The 26,938-nt window shown below is 40.7% G+C and overlaps 1 protein-coding gene across 1 annotated transcript; it reads left to right on the top strand.

Annotated features, from left to right (window-relative positions):
- Nucleotides 1-696: 696 nt before the first annotated feature.
- Nucleotides 697-26,634, top strand: LOC308046615 (rap1 GTPase-activating protein 1-like; the record flags this gene model as incomplete). Its single annotated transcript, XM_080354596.1, has 17 exons — nt 697-714; nt 5,057-5,104; nt 6,163-6,201; nt 6,281-6,472; nt 11,225-11,328; nt 12,792-12,870; nt 13,158-13,211; nt 13,294-13,377; nt 13,625-13,725; nt 14,363-14,492; nt 14,749-14,904; nt 20,010-20,081; nt 20,364-20,450; nt 21,122-21,256; nt 22,806-22,952; nt 24,189-24,292; nt 26,517-26,634. The coding sequence occupies 17 exons, from the start codon at nt 697-699 to the stop codon at nt 26,632-26,634; spliced, it is 1,668 nt and encodes a 555-aa protein (XP_080210722.1).
- Nucleotides 26,635-26,938: the final 304 nt, after the last annotated feature.

Raw genomic sequence — 26,938 nt, 5'->3', positions numbered from 1 at the left:
GGAGGCACTGCAGGCAAGCACTGGCATCTTGAGTTCTCAAAGAGTTAGTAGGGTTTTGTTTTTGTTGTTGTTGTTTTGTTTTTCTTTTTTTTTTTTTTTTTCCCCTCTCCATTCTGCCTCTGCTTCTTGCAGGAAGTCTGAGGAGGGGGTGTGCTGCTTCAATGATGTTATAGACTCTCCCACCCAAGGCTTTCCATATGCTCGTGCTTCTGCTGTCCCCAACAAGGTAAAGGCAGTCTGTGTTCCTCTGGCTTGGAGTTGGAATGTGCCTTGAACCACTGAGCAGAAGAAATCACTGAAAGCAAGCTTGTGTTCATGCATGTGTTATAGTTGTCTACTTCTGTGAGAATCCTAAACTTGTTCATTTAATAATTTCCTATGCTATACGGTATCAAGTCAGTAGCCTGACCCATTGAAAGAGATAAATTCGTGATTCCTGTCTGATCAGGTTCCAGGTCAAGCTTTTGCAACACAAGCTGAAGACAACTTGGCTAGTTGTATTTTCCATGACATAAGTCAAGGAAGAAAAATTTCATCTTGTCTCCAGCAAGCAAGTAGTTTCTGTGCCAAAACATGGAAGGAGCTGTTGGCTCCTTCAATATCTGGGTTACCACAGAAGATAACATTAGCTTCTTCAAATGTTAAATTCTTTTCCCTGTTGTCTTTTCCTTTTCACAGACTGTGGACTTGTTTGAGATGATTGAAAAAATGCAGGTAAGGAGAAGTTATTCTGTCAGACTTTGGGATCTTTTGATTTTTCATATCCAAACAAATAATCAGCTGCCAATTTTCTTGTCACTTTATTCCCAATACCTTTTAATTTGGGCTTGTAAAATATTTAGCTCTTTTAGGCCCAAGCTTGTATACCTACTCTTGAAAGGAGTTTCAAAAGTGTTTCCCTGTATTCATTTTCCAACTGGCATGATGGAAGAAATAGACACAAATTATTATTATTCTGTCTGTTCTTTGCAAAAGTGTGATTCTGAGAGAAAATCAAAGTTGCATTAAGGTATTTCTGGCATCTTCTTCAATAAACTATGTTTCTGCTGGGTAGCAGCTGCTAATGACAGGTGATTAAAGGGATGTTAGCATAAATGCATTTAGCAAAGTCAAACAGTTTAATAAATAACTACTGTAGGCTCTGTCTTTAACTTGCACAAGAAAGGTCTCTGGCTTAATTCTCTTAAGAAAATGCATGCATTTAGTTGCATATATTACATTATAAAACTAAAATAGAGTTAAAGGGAAGAAAAAAACAACCCTGCCCTACCAAACAGATAATAATATAACAATTTATTATATATGTTATAGATGTAGCAACAAAATCTTTAAAATTTTTCAGATTATCCATTCTCAGAGCACTCTGACTACCAATATTTTCTCTGAGTGGTATACCTTTACAAGGCTGTGGTTGACTTTGACCTAACATAACATGTGACATGGCACATAACACTTGCCTTTTATTACGTGCAAGAATTAAACTTATAAGAAACAATTAACATATTTTCTGAAATTTGGGTGATCAAATTATGGATATGAGGAACACGCAAGACTTTGATGAGACTATAAAGTTGAAGAGGTAGTAGGCAAGAGCAAAGTGCAGGGTTATGAGGCTGAAGTACTATTTGGCAGACTAGAAAGGAGGGAGTGGGTGAAGGAGGGGCTGAAGGTGTATCTTCTATATATTAATGTGTAGACAGACACAGACCTTGAAACCACTGTACTAACACCCAAACCAGGTTTGGGATATATTCTTGGTGCTTTACAGTAACAAAGTCTGTAAGTGTGTCTGGCTCTTTTAACTCTGTGCTAGAAAGTAAGGTTGAGCCTGCACAATTTCCTGTTCACTTCAAGCACATGTTGAAAAGTGTGACAATCCTTTCCAGGTGTTTTGACATCTGGATAAAGAAGAATCTCTAGAAGTTGTCCCTGACTGGAAGACTCTTGCTTAAGATTCTCAGTGTTTCTCAGGTCCCAGTTTACCAAATGAAAAGTGTCTCTCATGAATTTGGGCCTCTTTAGTTAGAGATATAACAGAAGGAGCTGATGACAATTGCCAACATATGCAGGCCACCTAAATTTGCATCCATATTGGTTTCTTAGCTGCCCATTGTTAAGACTGTATAGTGTATTTTTTTTTAATTTAGCCTCATTTGTCACCTGAATTGCACTAGGAGAATTAATAACAGCTGCTTAAGTATGACAAAATTTTTTTTAAAAAAGGGAAGAGAGGTGTTTTCCAAAAGAAAAAGTCTCCCCTCCCCTGATGTTTATTTTTATTATTTGTTGTGACCTTTCTTTAGATTTTACTATTTGTTTGTTTGGTTTTGCTTTCCCTTTCTTTCCATTTGACTCTGGCTATCCTTTAGATTTGTTGAATCATTCTTGAAAATTAAATATGAGATTTTCATTAGCAATCAAGTGAGTAAAAGGCAAAGCAGGAGACTTGGACATTTTTCCTATAAAGTAATTGAAACCTGTCCATGAGATCTGGGAATGAAGCTTGTTTTGTGTGTGTGCTTTTTTTTTAATTTTTAATCGTTACTTGAAGTAAGTGGGCTACTGGCTCTTGTTCTATATGTACAGATGTAGTGAAGTCACAGTAAATACTTTATTAAGGACACTTAGGAATACATTGTTCCTAGATTGCTCTGCAGTGCAAGCATTTGAAAAGCAAGCAAATCTTATTTTACTCAATAAACCCCGATGTTCTAGGTCTTCACGTACTTGCATAAGCAATTCTTCTTCACTTACCTGATTTTGTCTTTTATGATGTTGCATTCGTACATTTTCAACATATCCTTCGGTCTTATTTTCTCACAATTGCCTTCATGATGTGTGGTGTGGTGTGGTGGTTGTTTGGTTTTTTCTTTCCCTTCTTCTCCTGTGTTCCCTTTTATATGTAAATGGTCTGTTTTGAACTAGTCCCCTTGACACATTGGTTTTTCCCCACAAAAAAACATGTTATCATAGCATTGTTATGCCATGTTTGACCTGACTGTTGGTCTGGGCAACTTTCTCCTCTGCTGTCTGTTCTTTCATTCTGCTCAGGCCAGGTGCTTCCCTGGTACAAGACCCTGGCAATATCAGATTCCTAGATCTATGCTGTCTCTAGTAAACTACTCAGGGAAACAGTGAGGGACGATTTTTCCTTAAAGGCAGTGCTGCAAGCCAAACTGGACCCAAACCAGAAGGGTGTCTCAACGGAGACTGCTGTAGGTTATGCCTCTCCCTTTTGAGGAATGACAGTGTTCATCAACCAGTTGTTTTGCCTATGCTTCGACACTTCAACAGCTTATGCTGCAAGTTCCCTGTGGTCCTGCTTACTCTTTAAAATAAAGCTTTGGACTGTGCAGCCTAGGGCTGCATTAGATCTTTGCCAGTATATTAAGCTTCACTCCAGAGGAGAGGTCAGTAGATTTAGGCCTGCGTCTTCTGTTGCCGGCCTACCAGGAGCTGCTTTAACTGTGCAGAGTCTGGCATGGAACATGATGGCACATTCCTCCGTAGATGCTCCCCTGTAAACAGCAGCTCCTTTGCAGCAGCCCAGGAAGTTTTCCCTCAGGCCTCTCTGAGACCCTAGTCTCCTACTAGGACCTCCTATGAAACTGGAAACTTTTTGCAGTTATCAGATCTGCCGAAAATGCCAAGGAAAGGAAGAGAGATCTTACTAAATTGCAGTTTCCCAACCTCCATTTCTGTGTGCAGAAATTCCCCATTGCATAGGAAGTTTGTCCTGGTAGTTTCCACAATATTTTCTAGAAAGCAGGGGCTGCTTTATTCCTACTTGTCCCTCCTGTCTCAGTCCTATTTTGATAGAGCATAGGACTTTTGTGTCCCAAAGAACTGTTCCTGAGACCCCTATTTCAGAAGTCTAGTCTTCCTCATGAGCCCAAACACACTAGGCTGACAAGTGAAACTCCAGATCGCATCAACAAAACATCTACGTGCATTCCACTTTCTCAGCTTCATGACTTCCTCAAATGCAAAATGGTTACTACTACCTCTGCAAAAGGTAAAGATCACTTGTCAGCCCCTCTGTTTCATCTTAACTTCACAACCCACCACATCCTGGTTAATTTGTTCATTTTGTCAGTGCTTCCTGCTGACATTCAATTTAAAACAGATTTTCTGATGTTTCCATATGAAGAATAATTCAAAGCTGGTATTTGTTCAAGCTTCTCTGTTGAATATACAATTTTTTTTTTTTTTTTTTTTTTTTGGGGGGTGGGTAGAGGGTAACTCTACACTCAGCTTTTATAGTTTGATCCTGCATCTCACTGTAAACATTTGGCAACCTCCTTGCTCCTAATACAGTTAAGGAAAATATAATTTTTGCTGTTATCATGTTATCTGCAGATTGTTCCTCACTTGTTTTTTGTGTTTCTATATTTAACCAACTAAAATTTGTTGTTATTTTTTTGTATTTGAACTCAACTTCAGACTTAGGAAGAATGCCCTCATACATCTACTGCTAGTCTCCCTTACTCTGAAGTTTAGCCATACTGATTTACTTATGGTGTTTCAGTCTTACCTCCAGGAGACAGATTTGTTCCCTTATGTGGATGGAAGCAAGGCACGTCAGCTGCCCAAAAGTCTTATTGCCTAGCCCTAATCCTCAAAACGACTGTTTGTTACTTCTCTTAGCCCTAGTCTGAGGTTCTCAATGCTCTGCCTGACAGTATCTTTAAGGGAGAGGGAAGAGTAGAACAGGAATGAATGAGCTGAAATACTGTTCTTTTGTGTTCTGTCTTTACCTCTTCCTTCTTTTATTACTTGGGATAGGAAGTAGAGTAGCAAGAATAGATTAGGGAATTAAATAAGAAAATCAGTTTGGGAGATTGCTTTTGATTTCTACCACCTTTCTGCTTTTTAAGAGTTTTAAAGCCAAACCGGTCGAGTTCTAGCTTTATTTCTTCAGTTGGTCCAAAATTTGTGTAAAAAAGAATATTACAGAGAGACAAAATATGCATATTTGGGATATGGAGAAGAACACAGAGGGTGAAGCAGACATGCTAAAACATAGGATTCACTATCTGTGACTTTCTGTTCCCAGGGGAGTCGTCTGGATGAACAAAGATGTTCCCTTCCAGCTCCTCTCAAGGTCAGGCGAAGTCGTTGTTTCCTCCTAAGTTGCTGAGAATGGCAGATAATAACTGACCTGACTTGGAGTGAAGAGGGAGCCTGCAAACAGCCCAAGAATACATACATGCTTGTCTTTTTTTTTTTTTTTTTCTTTTAAATTGGTGCACAAGAAAGTGAAACTTTGTAGCTGAAACAGAATCAATACTTCCCTTTTTCAAATTTAAGTGGTTCCAATAAGCATTTAATATTATTATTTATCTTGGTTTTGACTAAATAATTTCTTAAATTTTATTAAATTTAAAAGCTACAATAATATTTATGAACCCACATTGCACTTATTTCAGTAATTTCCTTGAAGAATCAGATGCTACTAGAAAGCTGATCTGTTTCAGTATTTGTCCAATAATAACAGATTCCCATCTTTGAATTCTCAACTCTTTCTCTCCATTCTTTCAGTCTCAGCTCAGGCACAGTAATGTTGACCTTGAATTCAATCTTGAAAAGACCTTAGGAAAAAAAAGAAGCTGCAGAGAGAAATGATACAGCTCAGTTCTGACAGAGATAGTCAGTGCTCTTTGTGGTGATGGAAAGGACATCCAGCTGGTATGAAGTGGCTCAGATATTCCTCCTTTTCTTGCAGTCATTTTTCAGCACTGCTCAGTTGTATACCACAGGTATACACAACCTTGATCTCACTGTAATTACAGTACTATTTCTACCATCCCTACTGTCATCTTTGTCTGCAGCTGTCTCACACTCTGTGGAGGCAGAGAGGCTCTTAGTCCTAACTTCATCCAGTTTGCCCACAGTTTGACTACCTCCTCATTTTTCATGCCTATATTCTGTGTAGTTTCGATGAGGAAGGTGAGTGAAATCTGCCTCCTAAATTTATTGTTCCCAAAGTTCTATGTTATAGTGCTGAGACCTGGAAAATGGAGTCTAACCTGAAGTCCTAAAGTAAAACTCTAAATATGGACTAGGGCAGGGTGGAAGTTGAGGGCACAGCTGAGCTGTCATGAGAGCATAACACTTTAAATGATGTCATGCATTTTTACTCATGGTCTCTTCTGATTTCAGACAGAAGAGGAGTATATTCCTTACCCCAGCATCCATGAGGTGAGTTAGTACTGCTCTCCTGTTTTTCCTTTCCACTAATTGGCCTTTAAACTTTAATGTTCTGTGTCCTTCTGAATAGGTATTACAGAAAGGATGGCCATATCCTCTCATCATCTTACCCCAGTTTGGGGGCTACTGGATTGAAGGGACCAGCCACAACTTCTCCAGCTTGAGTCCAACTCTGTCTGGTGCCGCATTTTCCTGGAGTGGAAAAGTGAAACTGGAGAGTGACCCTACAGCCAAGCTGTACCGCAAACATTTTCTGGGGAAGGTAAGGGTGATCTTCAGACCCTTCTCTGCCTGGTCAGTCTCAGGGCTGAAATGTACCTCAGGTTTTTTCTTTTCCTGATGAACTTAGAAATAACTACACATCCATTCCATTTCAATTCCCCATGATGCCTTGAACTAGTGTAAATAAGGTGCATATCACCGTATGGCTAGTAGTGTGTTAGCTTGGTCCCCTTGTGATATGTACATCATCCTGTGCATTAACAGAAGAGAAAGGATTGCACAGGAAATGCTTTCATTTGGTTAAGAACCTCTTTTGAGGCTCCTGAACAGATACCAACCTTGAGATAACAAGGAGAAAAAAGTGTAATAATATTGGAAATGGATATGGTATTATTTTTAGAGGTGACTTAAGCTTTGACAGTGCAAGCCCCTCAGTAGTAAGAAAAATGGTCCATTTTCCTTGGTGTAGATAAGTATTACAGGAAATATGGTTACCACAGAATATGTATGAAGAAACTGGACAATGTGTTTTATAGTTGTTTGATTTAGTTAAGTTTGGTGCTTTCAAAATTTCAGTCTGACAGGTAGAGAGGCAGAGCTTGGCCTCATTAGGTGGGTGTTTGTTGGCTGGCCATTAAGGTCCATCTGGGTTGGCCTGTTTAGGGAACTGATTGATTCCCAGACTGGATCTCAGGTTCATATTAACTATCAAGAACAAGTGAGAACAAACCCCTGATCTTTTCTGAAGTTGATGGCACAAGGAAATAAGAAAGCCTGACAAGTTTAGTGGTCTCCCTGTATGACTGCTTAATAAGTTTAAAACCAGGAAGAGGTGGAGCTTTGAGCAGTGCTGGGGACCTGTTTTGCAGTAGTTGGACTTGTCTGAATGATCTTGTGTAGTATTAAACACTAGCAACCGATATTAATATAATTTATATGCAAAGTACCCTTCCTGGAGGCTTCCTCTCTAGACTGACAGATCTGCTGTCCAGTCTGTTAATGGACATTTATCCTGTGACATTCCGGAAGTCTTCAGTATGTCAACTGTAATTATTTTTCTATCATGGTAAATTCAGGTTTGTGCTTGAAGGTTTCCAGAACCAACTAGGATGAGAGGCAAATTTGGATATTTTTTTTCCACTCCAATTGTAAGGTTCACTGCTGACCTGATATCACAGAATCACAGAATGGTTGAGGTTGGAAGGGACCCTCTGGAGCTCATTTTGTCTATACCCCTGCTTAAGCAGGACCATATCATCATTATTCCTTCAAAGTGAGATCCAGGAATTCACACACCATCAGATTCTATACATTTGCAAAATTCTCAACCATCAGTTCTGCAGTACTACAGAAAAATTCTCACCTATATTCTTCCTTTTCAGGGTCCAGTGTTTTATTCTTTGTTTTAATTGACATGAATGTGTGTCCATATTCTATTAAACATGCAAGTTAGGTAATGAAAAAGAGCTCAGAGCTTTTCCCCTAGCTGAGTATTTCAAAGTAGTTCAAAGTTAAGAGAGACCAGTGACTTTCCTGTGTGGATCAAGTCTTTTTCTTGCTAATAATGTGGGAAGGTTATTTCAGAAAGGTCTTTTGCATGCTTTGAATAACTGCAAATGATTCTTAGCTGAAGATGTGTGATGGACAGCATCATGAGACGGGAGAGGCATAGCCAGTGATTTAGGGAATATCCTTTAAGCAAATGGGAGATTAAAGTATATGTGGTATTACAAACTTAATATGCATGTCTGTGTTGTGGGTACACATATATTAGGTCACTCAAGCTTGGACAATTCTGAGACACTTTTTGCAGAACAGCTTATAGCAGATTCTATAAAACAACCACAAAAAACCTGCCAGGACATACAAGCCATAGCTCAATTATTTTTCTTTGTTTCATGGTCTATATTTTATGACAATTACACAATAAGATTCAATTTACCGGTAGGAAGAAGGCTGTAAAACCTTATGTCTTATACTGTGGGAATTATTAAATGTCTACATTGTTTTTCAAGACTATAATAAACAGAAGTAGCCTGAAGCCAGGGAGAATTTAATAAAGGTATACATTGGAAATGCCAGTCAAAGAATCTTAGGTTATAGTTTCACAAACACTTGAAGCTGGCAGTGCTGACGAGAGAAGCTTTCTTGCCATACCTTCGTATGTGGTCATGTATTTCTCCATTATGCTGGTTAAAGTATTGTTGCTGCAGTGCTGTGGACTGTTGGGGAACTGACTCAGTGGAGTCCTCTCAGTGGAAAGAACTATGTCTTAAGTTATTAGTATAAAATTCTAGCTTAACCTAGGGCGAAGAGGTAGAAACTATTTGAAGCAGTCAAAGGACATTTTTATTATTAGGTGTAACTGTAGTGATGATTTGTTTGTTTGTTTGTTTTGTTATGTTAAAGTGTCTCTAATGTTGTTTCATTACTATGAGTCCATGATTTTAGTAAACGTGTTCTTTGACTTGCTGACACTGCAGGTCTTCTCATATTCAGGATCATTTTCCTCTCATATGCAAATACCTGTGTTTTGGAGCTTGTTACTATTTTCCTGTCAGGATAAGCTAACATCAGCCCAAGGTTGGGTTTTTTGGTTGTTGTTTGTTGGTGGTTTCTTTTGTTTGTTTGTTTGTAGTTTTCTCCATGCAGAGATTAAATATTACATGTATCAATATATATGCCAGACATATATTGATATATCAATATATGGAGTGCCATGCAGTAGAAGAGACACGAGAGTTATAGATATGTTAGATACTGCAGAAGAACCTGAGAATGGCCACAAAGCAATTAGGGCTTCTCACTGCAAAAAGGTGGTGGGGTCAATAGCACAGCTGAAGTGCATCTATACAAATGCATGCAGCATGGGCAACAAACAGGAGGAGTTGGAAGCCATTGTGCAGCAGAAAAACTACAATGTAGTTGCCATCACAGAAACATGGTGGGATAACTCCCACAACTGTAGTGCTGCATTGGATGGCTATAGACTCTTCGGAAGGGATAGACAATGAAGCAGAGGAGGTGGGGTAGCCCTATATGTTAGGGAGCGTTTTGGTTGTCTGTATCTTGATGAGGGTGATGATAGGATTGAGCGTTTATGGGTAAGAATCAAGGGGAAGGCCAACAAGGCAGATATCCTGGTGGGAGGCTGTTACAGGCCATCCAACCAGGATGAAAAGGCAGATGAAATATGCTGCAGGCAGCAGATCACTAGCCCTTGTTCTTGTGGGAGTCTTTAACTCACCAGATTTCTACAGGAAATACAACACAGCAGACAGAAAAAAGTCTAGGAGGCTCCTGAACTGTATGGAAGACAATTTCCTGACACAGCTGATCAGTGAGCCAACTAGGGAAGGCACCTTACAGGATGCAGATGACACCAAGTTGGGTGGTATTGTTGATCTGCTGGAGGGTAGGAAGGCTCAGCAGAAGGATCTACACTGTCTGGATCATTGGTTTGAGGCCAATCCTATGAGGTTCACCAAGGCCAAGTGCTGAGTCCTGCACTTGGGTGACAACAACCCCAGGCAACACTACAGGCTTGGGGATGTTGATTGACAGCTGGCTGAACATGAGCCAGCCATGTGCCCAGGTAGCCAAAAAGGCCAGCAGCTTCCTGGCTTGTATCAGGAATAGTGTGGCCAGCAGGACTAGACAAGTGATCTTCTGACTGTACTTGGCACTGGTGAGGCTGCACTTTGAATACTGTGTTCAGTTTTGGCCCCTTCGCTATAGGAAAGACATTGAGGTGTAGGAGAGAGTTCAGAGGAGGATGATGAGGCTGATGAGGGGCCTGGAACACAAGTCTTATGAGGAGCGGCTGAGGGAACCAGGGCTGTTTAGCCTGGAGAAATGGAGGCTGAGGGGAGACCTTGTCACTCTCTACAGCCATCTGAAAGGAGGTTGTAGCATGGAGGGTGTTGGTCTCTTCTCCCAATGTAGCAAGTGGTAGGATGAGAGGAAACAATGTCAAGTTGCACCAGGGAAAGTTCAGATTGGATGTTAGGAAAAAATTATTCACAGAAGGGGTTGTAAAGCACTGAAACAGGCTGCCCAGGGAAGCGGTGGATTCACCATCCCTGGAGGCCTTTAAAAGACATACAGATGAGGTTCTTAGGGACATGGTTTAGTGCTAGATTTAGATTATGGTTGGACTCTATGATCTTTAGGGTCCCTTCCAACCAAAACAATTCTGTGATTCTGTATTGATATAGCCTGGCCATTGGAACATAGCTGTATACCCAGGAGGAATATATGGCCACAGCCACTTCTTTATAGAGCCTGTGAGAATGTTTGCATTACGTTTCATTGTTTGGCTGAATGACTCTGTCTCTTGAAGGCACACTCCACTAAAGCTCAAGCAGTGTTAGTGGCACTGCTGAGAACAGTCTTCATCTGCATAGTTACCTGGAGCCCTGACTGCATCCTGTCTGAGTTGTCAGTACTTTCAGAGATCAATCATTTCGTATAATGATCCTGCCATTATTGTTTGTGTAGAAAATTCTCATGACCACATCCTGTTGAATGTGTTGGAGACCAATACTTAGTCATGTAGGGTCTAAATGGATACAGGGAGAGTCCATGAAAGATTAAGTGGATGAACTTTGACTGATATGCTCATGCATTGATCACAAAGTGGGCTGGGAGACAGCATATGCATATCTTCAAGCATGCCATGCTAGTTAAAGAAAAAAAAATAATCTTGAGTAGACCGATTGTATGCAAAAACTCTGGTAAACTTATTTGGGAAGTTTGTTGGGAGTAATGCATTTTGGCTTCCTGTTTTCAGGAGCACCAGAACTTTTACTCCAGTGACATGTCCTTGGGCTACCTGGTACTTTCTGTGAAGTATGAACAGGTTGACAAACAGGAAAATCTACGCCTTTTGCTGAGGTAACAGTGTCTGTATGCTACCATGCTGATCTTACGCTGATCTTCTTCTGCATAGATATGGGTATGAATCACTGCAAAGTGACATTTGAGCCTTCTTTTATTGCCTTCTCATCTCAGTTCTCAATCCTCAGCCATTTCCTTTAGGAAGCTGAAGTGGTGTTTGCAGGAACATCTTTATGGTTCCCATGTGAAAAACATCTGTTCTTCCCTCAAAATGAACATTTTTCTGTTTATTCTGTTTACTTAGAGACATGTGAGTACTCTCTAGCAGAATATGGATTCCCTGATGGAGGGCAGCCTAGCTTAGGCCTGTCTTTGGATTTTGTTCTTGAGACTAAGGCTCCCTTGAAGGGAAGCTAGAACATTCCTTAGCTTCCCAGGACAGCCTACAAAGTGCCATAGCCTTTAAGGCTTCCACAGAGAGCCATTACCCAGAGAGAGAGCTGCTGAATGAAATAGAGGAAGAACAGAGATGGATCTGGCCTAGGTGAAAGGCACACTGCAGAAAAGCTTTTTTACCATACTATGGGCTGGGTTCACATCCAGTATGCAATATGTGACTGGAAGCAACTAATGTGCAGTTGCTGCTGACAGGGATTCATCCAGGACTGAGGAAAATACTGGTTGCATAAGAGTCAGCTACAACAGTATCACTGGTGGGTTTTCTCCATTGTATGCAGAGAACACTTGAGAGTGCCAAGCTGGGCAATAATCTGGGGGAAAAAAGAGCCTATTTGTGAACTGTGCTAGGGAGTGTTTATCTGAGCCCAGAAACCCTCCTACATGTAAGAGAATGGTGAAGAACAAAAGGTAGTAATTCCTTTATTAGGATATTGTATTATATGCAGCACCTGTTGTGCAGTAGCTTGCTTATAGTGGTTTGAAGAGGACTTTGACAGCCTAATATTTCTTCTCACCTAGAAAAACATCTCTCCTTTAATATATTTATATATATATATACATATATAAAAATATATATCTATATAGAAAGGAAGCTTTTCTCCATCAGCTTTCTGGAACAATGATGCACCAGTTTCTACCTCCTATACTTTGCATAGATCAGCTTTTCTAGGCTGTTTGTAACAGCCCTTTTAACAGTCTTTCAAACCCTAATTGTATGATCTTATGAATCCATTATAATACTGTGTCCATTAATTGTATTTCAACATTTAGATTCCTGTGAAAGAAAATGTTGGGATGGGGGAAAGAGCAAAATATTTCTTCAAGCAAGAAAAGAATGCAAAGGAGCAAAAGACTAACCATTCCTTTTTTGTCTTCTGCTCCCCACAACAAGTGGGCAATAAGAAGTGTAAATAGCTTCCTTTTCCACTGACGTTATACACCAGGCTTAAAATCAATCCTCTGGAATTAACTGCTTTGATTTAAGGAATGGCTAATCTTTCTTTAAGGAGCTAGTGTTGCTTATGTCTCCCTTCAGCCTTGGCTTTTTTGTTTTATGCCAGGACTCGAACTGGCACCAAACATGATCTGATCCCCATTTCATGTCTGAACGAGTTTCCCAGTGCTGTCCAGATGGCAAAGGTGAGATTCATGTCTGCCTGATTGCTCTTGCAGCTTCATTCTTCAAGTTATTTTCACCTCTGTCCTCCCATTTCCCTCTTTTTTTACTATTCCCCCAATAGTACTGTCATATACATCCCCTTTACCCTTCAATGTACCTTTTCTTTCTCTCCTAATTTTACCTCAGAATTTTTACCTGAAGGTACTCCTGTCAGATAATTATAAACAGTGCCTATGCTCTCATGCCTGCAGCAAGCTAGGTCATGAAAATCACACTTCTGTTTCCCTCTCTCTCTCTCACTCGACAGCTGCTTTGTGAGGATGTGAATGTTGAACGCTTCTTTCCAGTCCTCTACCCCAAGGTATAATGTTCCAATATGTCCCTTTTACATCAAGGTCTGGCTAATGATGTCCAACTGATAATTTGTATTTTCATTAACTCAGGCTTCACAGCTCATTGTTGCATTTGATGAGCACGTTATAAGCAATAACTTCAAATTTGGGGTCATCTACCAGAAATCTGGGCAGGTAAGCTCCATCAGATCCCATGATAATTGAGGCAAAACACAGAGTCAGTTCTCTTAGCTTAAAGGTAATCACAGGGTCTGTTGTATCCTGAAAAATACAGACACCGCAAAGAGAAAGGATTGAAGGTTGTCTTATATTGATCAATTTGTTTGTGCACGTCCTCAAAGCTGTTTGAACTGTGTATAGAAATCACTGCCTGTTCTTTGTACTGCTTTTGCTCCTTATGACTTCTTCTTTCCTTTTGAAGACAACCGAAGAAGAAGTCTTCAGCAACACAGAAGAGAGTCTGGGTTTCCTGGAGTTCCTGGATTTCCTTGGAGACAAGATTCAGCTGCAGGATTTCTGTGGGTATGTACCCAGTGCAGCTGGAAAGCCACATTGAGTGAGGGAACACCACTTGTTCAGGGGCTCCGACTCTGTTAGAGCCCTGCTTTCACAAAAGTGCTGTGTCCTCTGAATCCCAATGCAGGTGGAGAAGCTCAGAATGCTTTTATCGACCATCCTGTCTGGAAACTAATTGGAGCTTAGGTCTCTCCTGGTATTTTCATTAAAATGCCTTCTGGTGTCTCAATCTGACCCACAGTGTCAGCAGAGAATAATTTTATTTGACTGTGCGAATGTAAGTTTGTTTCACAATAGTAGGGGTCAGTATTGTTTCAGTCTCTTTCTGTGGGGTAGCCTGTCCTTTTGGTAGTTCAAAAATATGGTTTGTGTTTCTCAGAAGAATGCCAAATAAAGTAGCTCCTTTGAGGATTCCTGGTTTAGCTTCATAGCTTTTAGCGAGCATGTTCATCAGCAGAAACATTGTGCTGCTTCAGGCAGTGCATTTGTTTTGGGAAGATGTGATGCCCCACTATCAGTGATTTCTTAAAATCACCTTTGATAATATTGATGTACCAAGGTACTGTTACTGATATATTTTCATTTCTTTCCACTTTCTCATCTCTGTCCTGCCTTATCTATGGTGTGGTATGGATTTGCTCAGGTTTCGGGGAGGCTTGGATGTCACTAGAGGTCAAACGGGCACTGAGTCAGTGTATACAAATTTCCGAGGCAAGGAGATCATGTTTCATGTGTCTACAAAGCTGCCCTTCACAGAGGGAGATTCCCAGCAGGTATTGGAAGGGGAACTAAGGAATTCAGTTGTGTGGCTAAGAGGGGAGGGGTATTCAATGTGGGGCTAGTTAGAGGGGCGAATGCCTAATTGCATAACAGTGGGAATTATAGCTGGAGTAATGGTAAAATTAATTGATGAGGGGTTTGGTTCAACAGATGGACTGAAGATGTTAAATAGACTGATATTTAAGGGCCCATTGTACTGTTCTACTCTTTTTCACCTGCCTTCTCACTTTATTATTTTTCTGTCTCTAGCTTCAGCGGAAGCGTCACATTGGGAATGACATCGTAGCCATCATCTTCCAGGATGAAAGCACACCTTTTGTCCCTGATATGATTGCTTCTAATTTCCTACACGCTTATGTGGTAGTTCAGCTCACTCATGACACAACTGGGGACACTTTCTACAAGGTGAACAGAGCCAATAGATTCCTCTGTACTGATATGCTGATATTGATCCTTGAAGTGGAAACCTGTTCTTGGGCTTTCGGAAGAGGTGCGGATTCAGCCAGCTGTCATCTTAACAGCTCTGCTTGCACTTTTAGCAAACTTGATCAATATGGAATATTAATGGTATTTATTTCTTTGAATCAATTTTCAGTGAAAGGCAATAATTAGATCTATTACCAGTAGACCTAGAAATCCAGTAGCTGCCACCATCTCTCCTTGCCCTTCACACACTCTCTGTTCTCTGACCAGGAGTCTCCAGTCTGCTATGCTGTTCTCTATTCTATAGGTTCACATAGGTCCTCCCTATTTAGTGTGGTTGCTGCTATTTAGCAATCTCTGTTCATGTTTGTTGAGTATTCAGATTTCATAAATACATTTTTATCTGGATGGGGCTAGGAGGTGAGGCTGACAAAGACCAAGATTCTGGAATGCAAGTGTTTTACTGCAGGACTGCTTAGTGCCTCTACCTAGCAAACAGAAAATGAAAGAGTAATTCAATCAATTTATTAAGAATCTACACATGGAACTAGAATATACTTGTATGTTTTTCAAAGGGGCTGATGAATTTCTGAAGCTTAAAGCTTGGGAATTGAAGCAGGACAAATTCAGATTTTTTTTTGTTGTTGTTGTTTACATCAAAGAGCACAAGGAAAAATTTATGCCATTTTGGGGGATGTATTGCTTGCATCATATAAGTCAGGTAAAACTCATTCACCTAACTGAAAGCTATGTCTGCATTGCTCATGCTGCAGAGCACAGCGCTGAGAGGTTGCCCTGCCGGAGACTGCAGCTCAGATGCAGCTGGTTGGCCTAATCTATGGAATTCAAACCAGCTACATCTGCTTCAGGGGATCCCAGAACAGGATTCCCATCTGTCAGGGAAGTGCTACCTGTTTGGGCCCTCCAGTTGAAAGAAGCTCTACTAGAAAACCAATTCCCTGTCTGCAGCTTTTGCACACAGCTCTTTCACTGTAACATGACTCTGTATGGATGCCTATGTAACTTTATGCTCAACTTTCAGTCATGCTGAGAGAGAAGAAAATATACAGAAGCTCAGGTTCTGTGATGTTTCTATTGTAGAAACATTTTAATCAAAGTGCTATGTCTCATATTATGTAGAAATGTTGATTTGGTCCTTATGCCTTGGAAATCTACAAGAACACCGAGAATATAAAAATTTGGACAGGATACCCATCTCTTTTCCCACCAACAAGTGTGCTGGGAGTGGAGTAACCACCTTCTATTGTTCCTTGTGCTATGGGGAGCCTGGTATGTATGATAGCTTCATATTGATCAGGGACATAGCACAAGGAACATTGATAGCTTCATGTTGATGAGGGGCATAGGGTCCTAGTTCTTGTCTTGCTTTCTGTTTTATAGGGCACAGAAATTTACTGGATTTCATTTAATGACATGAGAAAGAGCTGGGGAAGGTTACCGTTTGTCTTGTCTCTTCCTACTATTGTTTTCATCTTTGCCTGTCTGCAATGCCATTGTTTTGGTTACTGTAATAGGGTTGCCTGTATCATTTAATGAAATAGTCCCAGTCAGGACCCTAGAGCCAATGCAGGATTTTCTGTAAAGGCTTTTCAAAAGGGCGTTTAACTCCTTCTGCCTGGAGAGTATTCTAGTACTTAAGAGACTGAAGGAAAATTTTTTTCCATCCATTTTCCCATTTACTTAAGCTTTAGTGCCTTGTGGTTAAATTGGAATATTAATGGAATTTATTTATTTGAATCAATTTTTGCAATGAGAAAATTAAAATCATAGAATGTCCTGAGTTGGAAGGGACCCATAGGGATCATCGAGTCCATCTCCTCCTGTTCCTGCATATGACAACCCCACAGTTCACATTGTATGCCTGATGGCACTGTCTAGTCTTTTCTTGAATATTGACAGGCTGTGACACCTCCCTCGGGAGCCTGTTCCAATGCTCCACTACCCTCTGAGTGAAGAACCTTTTCCTCATGTCCAACCTGAACCTCCTCTGGCACATCTTCCTGCTATTCCCTTGGGTTCTGTCATTGGTCACCAGAGAGAAGAGATCAGTGCCTGCCCCTCCTTCTCCCCTTGTGAGGAAGCTGTAGAGCCTCCCCTCTGTTCTGTCCCAACAGATGGGATAAGGGATGAGTTAACTCTGAATGCGACACACGCCCTGACTCAACAGATGAGACCAGGTGTGAGTTAACTGTCGGTTAATTCTGTGCGGTTATGTGAAGTGAATGACAGACAATCACTCCAGGGGTCCAATTCAGTTATGAGTTTTACTAAAAGTATGTGTTGGAATACTAGTTACAGCAAATAGTGGCTTTGCAAAAATAGTTTATGATATCACAGAACTTATCAATACATTAACAGCAAGAGTCCTACTACGAGCGATGTATTGGCAACCATTAGTAGCTATAATATGGGACTTAGAAGAATCCAACAGCAGAGCTTAAGATAATGTTACTCTTATATGTTCAAAAGGAAGAGAGAGAGAAAAAGAGTGGTACAGAGGGAAGGAAAACTAAGGTGTAAGAGAGAGAGAAAGAGAGTAATATATCACCATTCACAGAAGGAGAGACAAAGAAATGGGGGTATAGAAAAAAGGAGAGGCGGAAAGAGCAGAGAGAAAGGAAGAAAAAAACAGATGAGGGATCCAGTCACTCTTAGGGCTCCACAGCATGGATGATGAGATGTGTGTATGCCCTCCGGTGTCCCGCAGCGAGGATGCTGGGGTTTGTAGTTTAGGAGGGCAGCATCCTCCGATGTCTAGTCTAGTTCCCGTGGTGAGGCTGGTGGGCTGAGGGTCCTCAGGGTGGTGGATTCCCTATCAGTGCTGTTTTAAGCGAGCTTTTTTTATAGCCCTCCGAGTAGAGAAGAGTCTGCGGGGGAAAGGGGTGATTGCGAAAGATCGACAAGTCTCGACAAATCCGGGGCCATGTTGAAGGGTCTGAGCTTTTCCCCTTTGTTTGCCAAGCTGTGCATATCAGAAGATGGAGCTATGTACCCTCCAGCTCATCCCCCACCTCCAGTATTGGCCAGCTGGCCTGGGCTGTGGCTTGTTAGCTTGTTGTTGATATGTAAATCGCAGTTCACCCTATACTGAATGTGTCATCTCCTGTGGCTGGATGAACTAGTTTCGCTACAATGTTTTCAGCCATGATCCTTATCAATACACAACACCCTCCTCCAGGCTGAACAAACCAAGTGACTTTAGCTGCTCCTCATATGGCTTCCCCTCCAAACCCTTCACCAACTTTGTAGCCCTCTTCTGGACACTCTCCAGTATCTTTTTTTATACCGTGGTGCCCAGAACTGCACACAGTGCTCCAAGTGAGGCCACACCAGTGCAGAGGAGAGCGGGACAATCACTTCCCTGGTCCAGCTGGCAATGCTGTGCTTGATGCAACCCAGGACATGGTTGGCCCTCTTGGCAGCCAGGACACACTGGTGGCTCATGTTCAACTTGCTGTTGACCAGAACCCTCAGATGCCTCTCCACGGAACTGCTCTCCAGTATCTTGTTCCCCAGTCTGTATGTACAGCCAGGGCTGCGGTGCCCCAGGTGCAATATCTGGCACTTGCCCTTGTTGAATTTCATGCAGTTGGTGATTGCCCATTTCTCCAATTTGCTCAGATCACTCTGCAGGGCCTCTCTGCATCTGAGAGTGTCAACAGCTCCTCCCAGTTTAGTGTCATTGGCTAACTTAGTATTCCCTCAAGTCCTGTGTCCAAGTCATTTATGAAGACATTGAACAGCACTGGCCCTAAGATGGATCCCTGAGGAACCCCACTAGTGACTGGTCACCACCTGACATAACCCCACTTACTAGAACCCTCTGAGCCCAGCCCATCAGCCAATTACTCACCCACAAGTGTTTTTCCAGCTGTATGCTGGACATCTTGTCCAGGAGGATGCTGTGAGAGACAGTATCAAAGGCTTTACTGAAATCCAAAAAGATCACATCGACAGGCTTCCCTTGGTAAACTAGGTGGGTAACCTTGTCGTAGCAAGAAATTAAGTTTGTTAAGCAGGACTGTGTTGTCATTCAGATGTTTTTCAGTAACTTCTAGAATAATCTTCTCCATAATTTTGCGAGGCACAGATATGATGCTGACATGCCTGACAAAATGCAAGGCAGGATTTTAACTGGTAGATATCTATTGGGAGGGTGTGAGAGGCCTTGTAATTAAGGGTGCTGGCCTATGATGTGAGAAATCTGAACTAAATTGAGGGCCCCGTTCCCTCCTCTTCTCATTAAACTCATGCCTCTCATTGCCTCCCTGACATTTATGCTGGAGTGTTACTTTGAGGCAGTTGCTGTTAACATGTGGCATTGTTCCTTGTTGTATAAAATGGCAAATAATGGTATTGTACCACATCAAACTTGGCGAAAAAAAGCCTGTGAAATATTCTTAATTGCTGTGTGTATCTGGTAAGATAGCTGTGTATAATTACAAGTAAATGGTGTGAAGAGCCAACTGACTATATAAAAACTTCATTACAGTTACTTTTTTGGCATTGATATGTCGGGTAGGAGCACGGTTAAAAAAAAAAAAGACAAAAAAACACATGGATATCCTTATCTCTTGCTGAGAAAGTGCTTTTGTATGTGTACCATATGTGTCTCAGAGAGGTGGTGTCACTGAGATACTCCCTTCACTGTGCAGTGTAGTTCCACTGAAAATTCTCTGTCAAAAAAAAAAGAAAAAAAAAAAAGATCACTATAATCACATTGACAGAGGTTCTTCTAGTGGAGGTAAATCTTGCCGGCTGAATAGAAGCTTTTTTTTTTTTTTTCCAAATACACTGCTTGTTATTAAAGATTTCTAAAAACCAATTCACTCTATTGGTTTTGTTGCTTTTACTGTGTGCACATCTAGCTGACTGAATTTCTGGAAGATAAATCAGCACATCTATTCACTGAGTTCAGAAAGAGCTGGATGCATGGGATAACATATTTGAGTTCTTTTCGATATGTGAATTATTCAGGAGGGATCAGATATACCATAGTAGTCTGAAGGCTTTGATAGTCTCACTTGTGTTATGATACTTATTTTTTCCCCCTTATATTTTTTCAGGTTTCAGTCACAGCCCGAGATGACGTCCCCTTCTTTGGACCCCCTCTGCCAAATCCAGCCATATTTAGAAAGGTTTGTTTCTCTTGTCCACTGTTAGATGGCAGGGTAATATGGTAATATGGTCCCCTTCTTTGGACCCCCTCTGCCAAATCCAGCCATATTTAGAAAGGCTTGTTTCTCTTGTCCACTGTTAGATGGCAGGGTAATATGGTACATACCCTTGAGTTCTGAGTCAGTGTTGTCAGTCTGGCCACATGACTTTGGAGGTCTAAAGAGCAGAAAGGCAGAGCTTTTCTCATGTGATATTTTTATTATTGTTTTCATTTCTAGTCTAGTCTTCATCCTGTTTTGCAGAGTGCAGAGTTTCGTGAATTCCTTTTGGCCAAGCTCATCAATGCTGAGTACAGCTGCTATCGAGCTGATAAATTTGCTAAATTAGAGGTGGGTCTATTACCTTGTTGTTTGCATTAAAAATTATAAAATTATATTACTGCCAGATTAAGAAAATACAGTATAACTTTTTACTTCTACTTCTTATTTTGTGTTGCTTAAAAAAGGAAGATGAAATGTTATGATACTTGGCTATGTGATACTTCCTTTGTATTTCACAGCAGGTGTGATAGAATATGAACAGGTACCTCCTAATGTAAAGATCTAATCCTCAAGTAAGAGTGGGAATATGATGCATGCATTTTGCTGGAGGAAATTCTGTTTTAGCTGAGACTCAGTATTGTGCTGCAGGATGTGTACTGATCTCACTGATTTTGGTTCAAGGTACTAAAATTCTGTTCCAGACTCTGCTGCTTACCTGATCTAGAAAAAAATGCCCTCAATTCATGCCTCTTTTTCATCACCTGTAAAAAAAGTACCAGTGTCCTTTATGACTTGCTTTAGAAAGAGTTTAAAATGGCTAGGTACTATTGTAATATGTTCCATAAAATCTAAACCACTAAAACCACATCTAAAACCACTTCATACTGTTTAAAATAATCTTCATGATGTTTGGTTTTGTTTTTGTTTTTTTAAGACAGACGTGAGACATTGCAAAAACAGGAAAAATAATCCCTCCGCCCCCAATAATAGTTGTGTTTTCATTCCTAATGTTGACGCAGGAAAGAACTCGGAGTGCCCTCTTGGAGAGCCTTTTTGAGGAGCTGCAGCTTCGCAGCCGCAGTATGATGGGGTTGCCCATAGGGGAGGATGACAAGATAGAGAATGGCAGTGGGAGCTTCCTTGAGAATTTCAAGGTGAGCCATAGTGGATTGATTCCTTTACCCAGTTGCTCATAATTTTCTCAAGCTCATTGTGTGTCCCTCCAAGGAATATTCACCCTGCTGGTCAGCTGTGCTTAGGGTGAGACAGAAGAAGTCTTTCAATCCAGCAGCCTTTCTCTAGAGCATCTTCAACTGTCCTTTGCCATATGTCTCAAGAAAAATTTTTCCCCTTCCTGTGCGCCTTTCTACAGAGCTACAGTGTGGCTTAGGGTGGAATTCCTTATTGTCCCTAAGAAATGAAATTCTTTATGCTTCATGCTGTCGTCTAATGTTAGACGAGGTGTCACTCCATGACTTACAGAAAAAGGAATGAGTGTTTGCAAGAGGAATAGTAATACCTAGTAGCAAACAGCTTTCAGTTCCTACAGCATATCTCTTTCACTTAATTTTCCTCATAACTGAAATATTTGCAAGAGCCACTGCAAGAGCGTTTCTAATGTATCTGTGAGTGTACCATCTAGAGAAACTGTGATGCTTTACTTACTCTCTAAAAGCCAGAGATAATTTACTTTCTTTTGTTCAGTGTAGATTACACTTTGTTCTTTTTCTTTTTCTTTCTTTTTTTTTTTTTTAATCAGGTGGCAGAACTTATTTTAAAAGTGATCAAGATGATACGAGATAGGAAAGTTTTTGTACAAACAGGAAAACTGAGTTTTGAACTGAGAATCTTATATCATTTTCCTATCTACTTTTCCTCTCCCACTTCTGTGGAAGTGCCTCACCACTTCTTTTGTGTAAGTTAGCTGTCTGGACAGAGAAATACATTATTTCTTCAGATGACCATGGTGGGCTAGTTAGAGTTGTTAAGGGCTGTCAAACTAATCCATTTACATATAGTTATATGCGTAGCTTTGGTCAGAACTGGGATGCTTTGATGAGGTGTGTTTTTACATACAATCAGTCTATCCTGCCTTTGCTGCTAAACAGGAATTTCCTACCCATCTGGGTCTTACACTAATTATCCCAAAATGTCCTTTTCTGACTTATAGCAGATGCTGTGATTTGCATGTCATGTAGACATATGACCTTTGCAGAAGGCTGGAAAAGGCTGAGTAAACTCAAAAATAGCTTTTTCAGATGCTGCAGACTTTAGTATGGCTCCTTTCCCTTTGGAACCAACACCCAAGTTCATGCAAGACTGAACCTTACAGTCTTGAACAGGAGTTTGATTTTCTGTTTTGTAGCCTGTACTGGGTAAGAATTCTTCAGATTATGCTGTCTTATCCAATCTGCTGGGATACTGGTAGGGAATCTCTATTTTTTGCAACAGGAAAAGGGAAGTGAAAGTAGAGAATAAACTTGAGGAAGAGATCTCCACTGGCAGTGAGCTCCATGAATTGGCTAGGACCAAAAATGGGTAATATCTAAGATGCTGTCTTCTAGGAATTAGGATTTCTGTGGTTTTGGTGCTGGTTTATCACACCTTTCCACCCAAACTGTGGTACTTTTCCTACTGCTCTACTGTGTGCAGGTCTATATGTGTATCTGTGTTTGTTTGTTTCCCTGCTTCCCCACTGTTCAGCGGGTGATTAGAGGCCGCAGCCAGAGCCTGGATACCATGGGGATATCCATGAGAAAGCAGCAGCCAGCCACCCTGCCCAGCCGCCCAGCTACACCTGGCCTTGCCCTCAGCCAGAGTGTCACCGAGGGCCCTAAGGCCATTGCTGCGGTAAGGTATTTGAGTGGGCTGTAAGAAGAAACCTGGCATACCTTTGTGAGCCATCCATACATTTTTAGTTCTCTTTCCCTATTAGTTTGTCCTTTTGTCTTTCTGTGAATGTCTTTCTGTTGTACAATCCCATCTCACAAGTGGTGACAGCACGTGTTGCAATCTGTTTTGTCTGTGCCTATCTCTAGCCTCAGTTCATGTGTAAACTAGAGCTGAGATTGATGCAGACTGGGAGGAGAAAGCCAAACATGATTCTGCATCAGATATCTATCCTGGATTAGATCCTGTATGTTGCCATACCTTAAAAAAATGCATGTACTGTGGTTTGACTAGAATGGTGCTGTATTCTCATATGGCAAGAGCTGAGAATATAAAGACACTAGATCTGTTCCATTTTCTTCAATTTCACCAATCAGATTCTTTTCTGTAATATAAACAGGTGTGCAATGCTTATTCAAGGTGCGTTTTTGCTGTAAACATAATTTGTATGTTGGGAACAAATAGCAGAGTTAATAAAGTTTGGGGTGAGAAAGAGTGAATATTTCTAGTCACTATCAAAGGCTTTCTTATTTGATAAGGATACCAAACATATGTGATCAGTGTGAGCATAACAAATCCATGACAAATGTTACCAGAAAAGGATCCATGTTTCTGATACTGGAATTATGGTCACTTTGGCCAAAGTGCATCTAGCTGATTATGGTCTTTGCACTAGTGATGTCAGTATACAGGCAAACTACAAAAACACATCTCTGAGTAAGTCAAGAAGGTTCCTTTCAGTATGGAAACTTATTGGTGACAGTTTCCTCAGTTGTATGCATTCCTTATGTCAGCACAACTAATTCACAGCGTAGTAATGATGAGTTTGCTGCCTCCTTCTCTCCTTTAACTTCTATTTTTCTCTGCCTTCCTGATTCTGCCTCTCCTTCTCTCATCACATGGGGATACCTCCCTTCCTGAGCCTCTTTCTCTGTATAGTGGCTGTGTATCTTGTTCTGACTTTGTTTCTGTATCTTTCAGTCTCTTTCTTGTACCACCTTTGTAAGCCCTAGATTATGTTTCTCACTGACAGAAAGTACTCCTTGCACCAGTGGAGCTGAGCTGTTCTATTGTATTGCAAAGCAAAGGAGAGGATCTGGATCCACATTGCAAACTCTCTTCCATGCTTTCAGTTCTCCACAGTGTTTCCCGTCATGTTTCCCGCTCTCTTTTCTGTCACACTTTCCTTTTTTCTAGTCTTTTGCCTTGCCTGGTAGGAGCCCCTCACGTACTCGAGCTAGCTGGTTCCATGGGCGACGGAGTAGTGCCATTGGCATTGAGAACATACGGGAGGAAAAGAGGTATGAGCCGTGGGAAGATGAGACAAAGACAGAAAAAAAAAAAAAAAAACATAGAAGGAGATGAGAAAGGGGAGATAGAAAGGCATGTATAAGGACAGAAAGGTAATTGACAGGAATGAGTATGGAAATGGAAATGGTTGGAATGGGAAGAAAAGCCTCATTATGAGTTAATGGAGAAATGGACAATTGACAGAAACAAACAAAACAAAAAGGGCTCTTTGTAAAGGAGAATAATCAATATGAGTGGAAGAAGGGAGGAAATGGGTGGAGGAACATAGTAATGTCACTCTTAAATATTGTGCAATATGTTCCAGGACTCCTGGTTCTCCTGTTCTGTATTCACCACTTTCAGATAACAATCAGATTAAAGGCTTCTATTTGGCAAGGGAGAATTGGGTGCTTGATTGTTTGTTTGGTTTTGTGTCAAAAAGTTCAAATAGACAAAACTTCTGATACCTTGAAAAAAAAGGATTTTTTAAAAAAAGCTTTAAGTCAAAACAAATTAGATGGTGTGAGAAATACTTAAAGGGTAACATACAGGTTCAAGGAGTGATTTGGCATATTTGACAGAATTTTAACCATTCAAAAGTTGTCTGTTGGTCACAAGAGATTTAGTTAAATCAAATTTGTCTCAGTTCTTGCTGAGGCTCCTTTTCAAGATTATACAGAGTTTCAGAAGTCACATGAGTGCTCTGCATCTAATATACATTTTTTCCAGGTGCAAGAATTCCAGGGGACAGCTTACAGACTCAGCGTAAAAGGGGGAAAAAAGCTATCTTTAATGTGGAAAATAGTGATTTCACAACAGGAAGAATTACTACATTTTCCCTTCTAGGTATTCCCTTGGACCTTTCTTTAATGAGATGCCTAGGACCTAATCTGAATAAAAATAGTATAGAATACAGTATAGAACCTTCTTTGAGAAAAATTAAATCTGAGACAACTTCCATGTAACAGTCTAAGCCAACACAGTAGCCATAGCTCCTCACTACTTTGAATAGTTTTGTACCTTATGCAGCTGCACCTGCCAACCCATTACATTGTGTACAACATTATTCACTATCCCCTTAAAAGATCTGTAAAAGTTTTCTACAATAAGGAAAATCCCTAGATTTCTTTTCTTTCTGTTTTGTTTTTGTTTGGTTGGTTTTTGTTTTGGTTTGGTTTTTCCCCTGGCCTTTGCTAGGAGGGAATTGGTAAGTTATTTGGTTTATTTAGCTTTCCTTTTGTTTATTTGTAATCGTATTATAGATATGAGGAACAGTGAGCCTTATCTTGTGTTCTGTGAAAAACTATTTGGTTGATTCTTGAAGGTGCAGTTTAACCAGCAACTGGTCTGTTCTAATGGTTCAATGCCACTGAAAAGCAGTCCCACTAACTCTTTCAACTACCCAATCCTGTCCTATTCCTTGTGATGGCTCAGATGTTCAGTGAACTCTTCATGGAACTGATTCAGCCCATTAATCTAACAGAAAAAGTATCAACTTTCACTGGATTGTCTGCCAGGTTCTGCCATGAACTGGTTCATGGATGAGTCTGATGGGTACCTGGGCTGATGGGAAGTACACTCAGCAAGAATGGGGGAGACTGGAGCAGTCTCTCTGGCAGAAGAGAGATTAACACACTGTGTGTGACTTCACCCTGAAGCTGTAGTTTAATGGTATGCAGGCTCTGACAGCAGAGCTGACCCAGGAGGAACTTTGTGAGCTCCATCACTGAAGCCACAAAACTCACCCAAAAAAACCCTGAGTTTTCCAATCCTTAATTAAACATACCCCACTTTTCAGTTACTTACACAGACAGCTTGCTTCAGAAGTATCTTGACAAGTACTAGTAGCAAAAATAGTAGTATCCTCTGACAGAATGTGGACCTTTTTGATGTGCAATAATAATTACTCTAAAATGCCTAACTTTCTAAGCTCCATTGAATGGGAGAGTAGAAGTTAAAATTAATTTCTGTACAGAAAAAGAGGAAGAATTAAAAGAGAGTACAGAAATTAATTTTAACTTTTATATCAATTCAAAAGGAGCTTAAAGCTGGCCATTTCTAATATATTGCCCTCAACAGGTCACATGTGAGGAACCTACTCTTCTCAACACAACTGTACTTTCATGTGTATATGAAAGATCCAGCTTTGTAATTGTGGCTGGTAAGAAAGTGTTAGAATAGATAGTAGTTAACTCTGACCATGGGGTACAGCTGGTTTCTATTTTTTCCCAACAGAGGCACTGCAGAGAGGATACAGAAGGTGCTGGACAGTCCAGGAACTTTCTTTGACCTGAAGTCTGATGGATCCTCCAGTCCCAGCTCTCCAGAATTCCCCAGGAGGATAAGCAAGTGAGTTGAAAATAATTTTAGTATTTGAAATACACTCACTGTGTCTGGTATTGACTTAAGCATGGTGCATGTCTTGCTCTCTTGGAGGATTTACTAAGATTGCCCACATCAGGCATTGCAGTATCTTAAAAGTTGTATGTCTGGCCATGGAACAGTAATTCAAGCATGCAAGTAAGTAAGTCAGCTTTCTTAAACAGCCAGTGAATAAAGATTGAACCATTTAAAGGTGATTTGGCTATATCTTTACTGTAATGTTAGTTTGCATCCAACAGGATACACAAAGCCCTAGCAGTTCAGTTGTCCATGCT

The sequence above is a fragment of the Nesoenas mayeri genome (assembly GCF_963082525.1).
Source record: "Nesoenas mayeri genome assembly, chromosome: 1".
In the NCBI taxonomy this organism is placed as follows: domain Eukaryota; kingdom Metazoa; phylum Chordata; class Aves; order Columbiformes; family Columbidae; genus Nesoenas; species Nesoenas mayeri.
The sequence above is the reverse complement of the archived record's forward strand: the minus strand, read 5'-3'. Positions and strand labels throughout refer to the sequence as shown.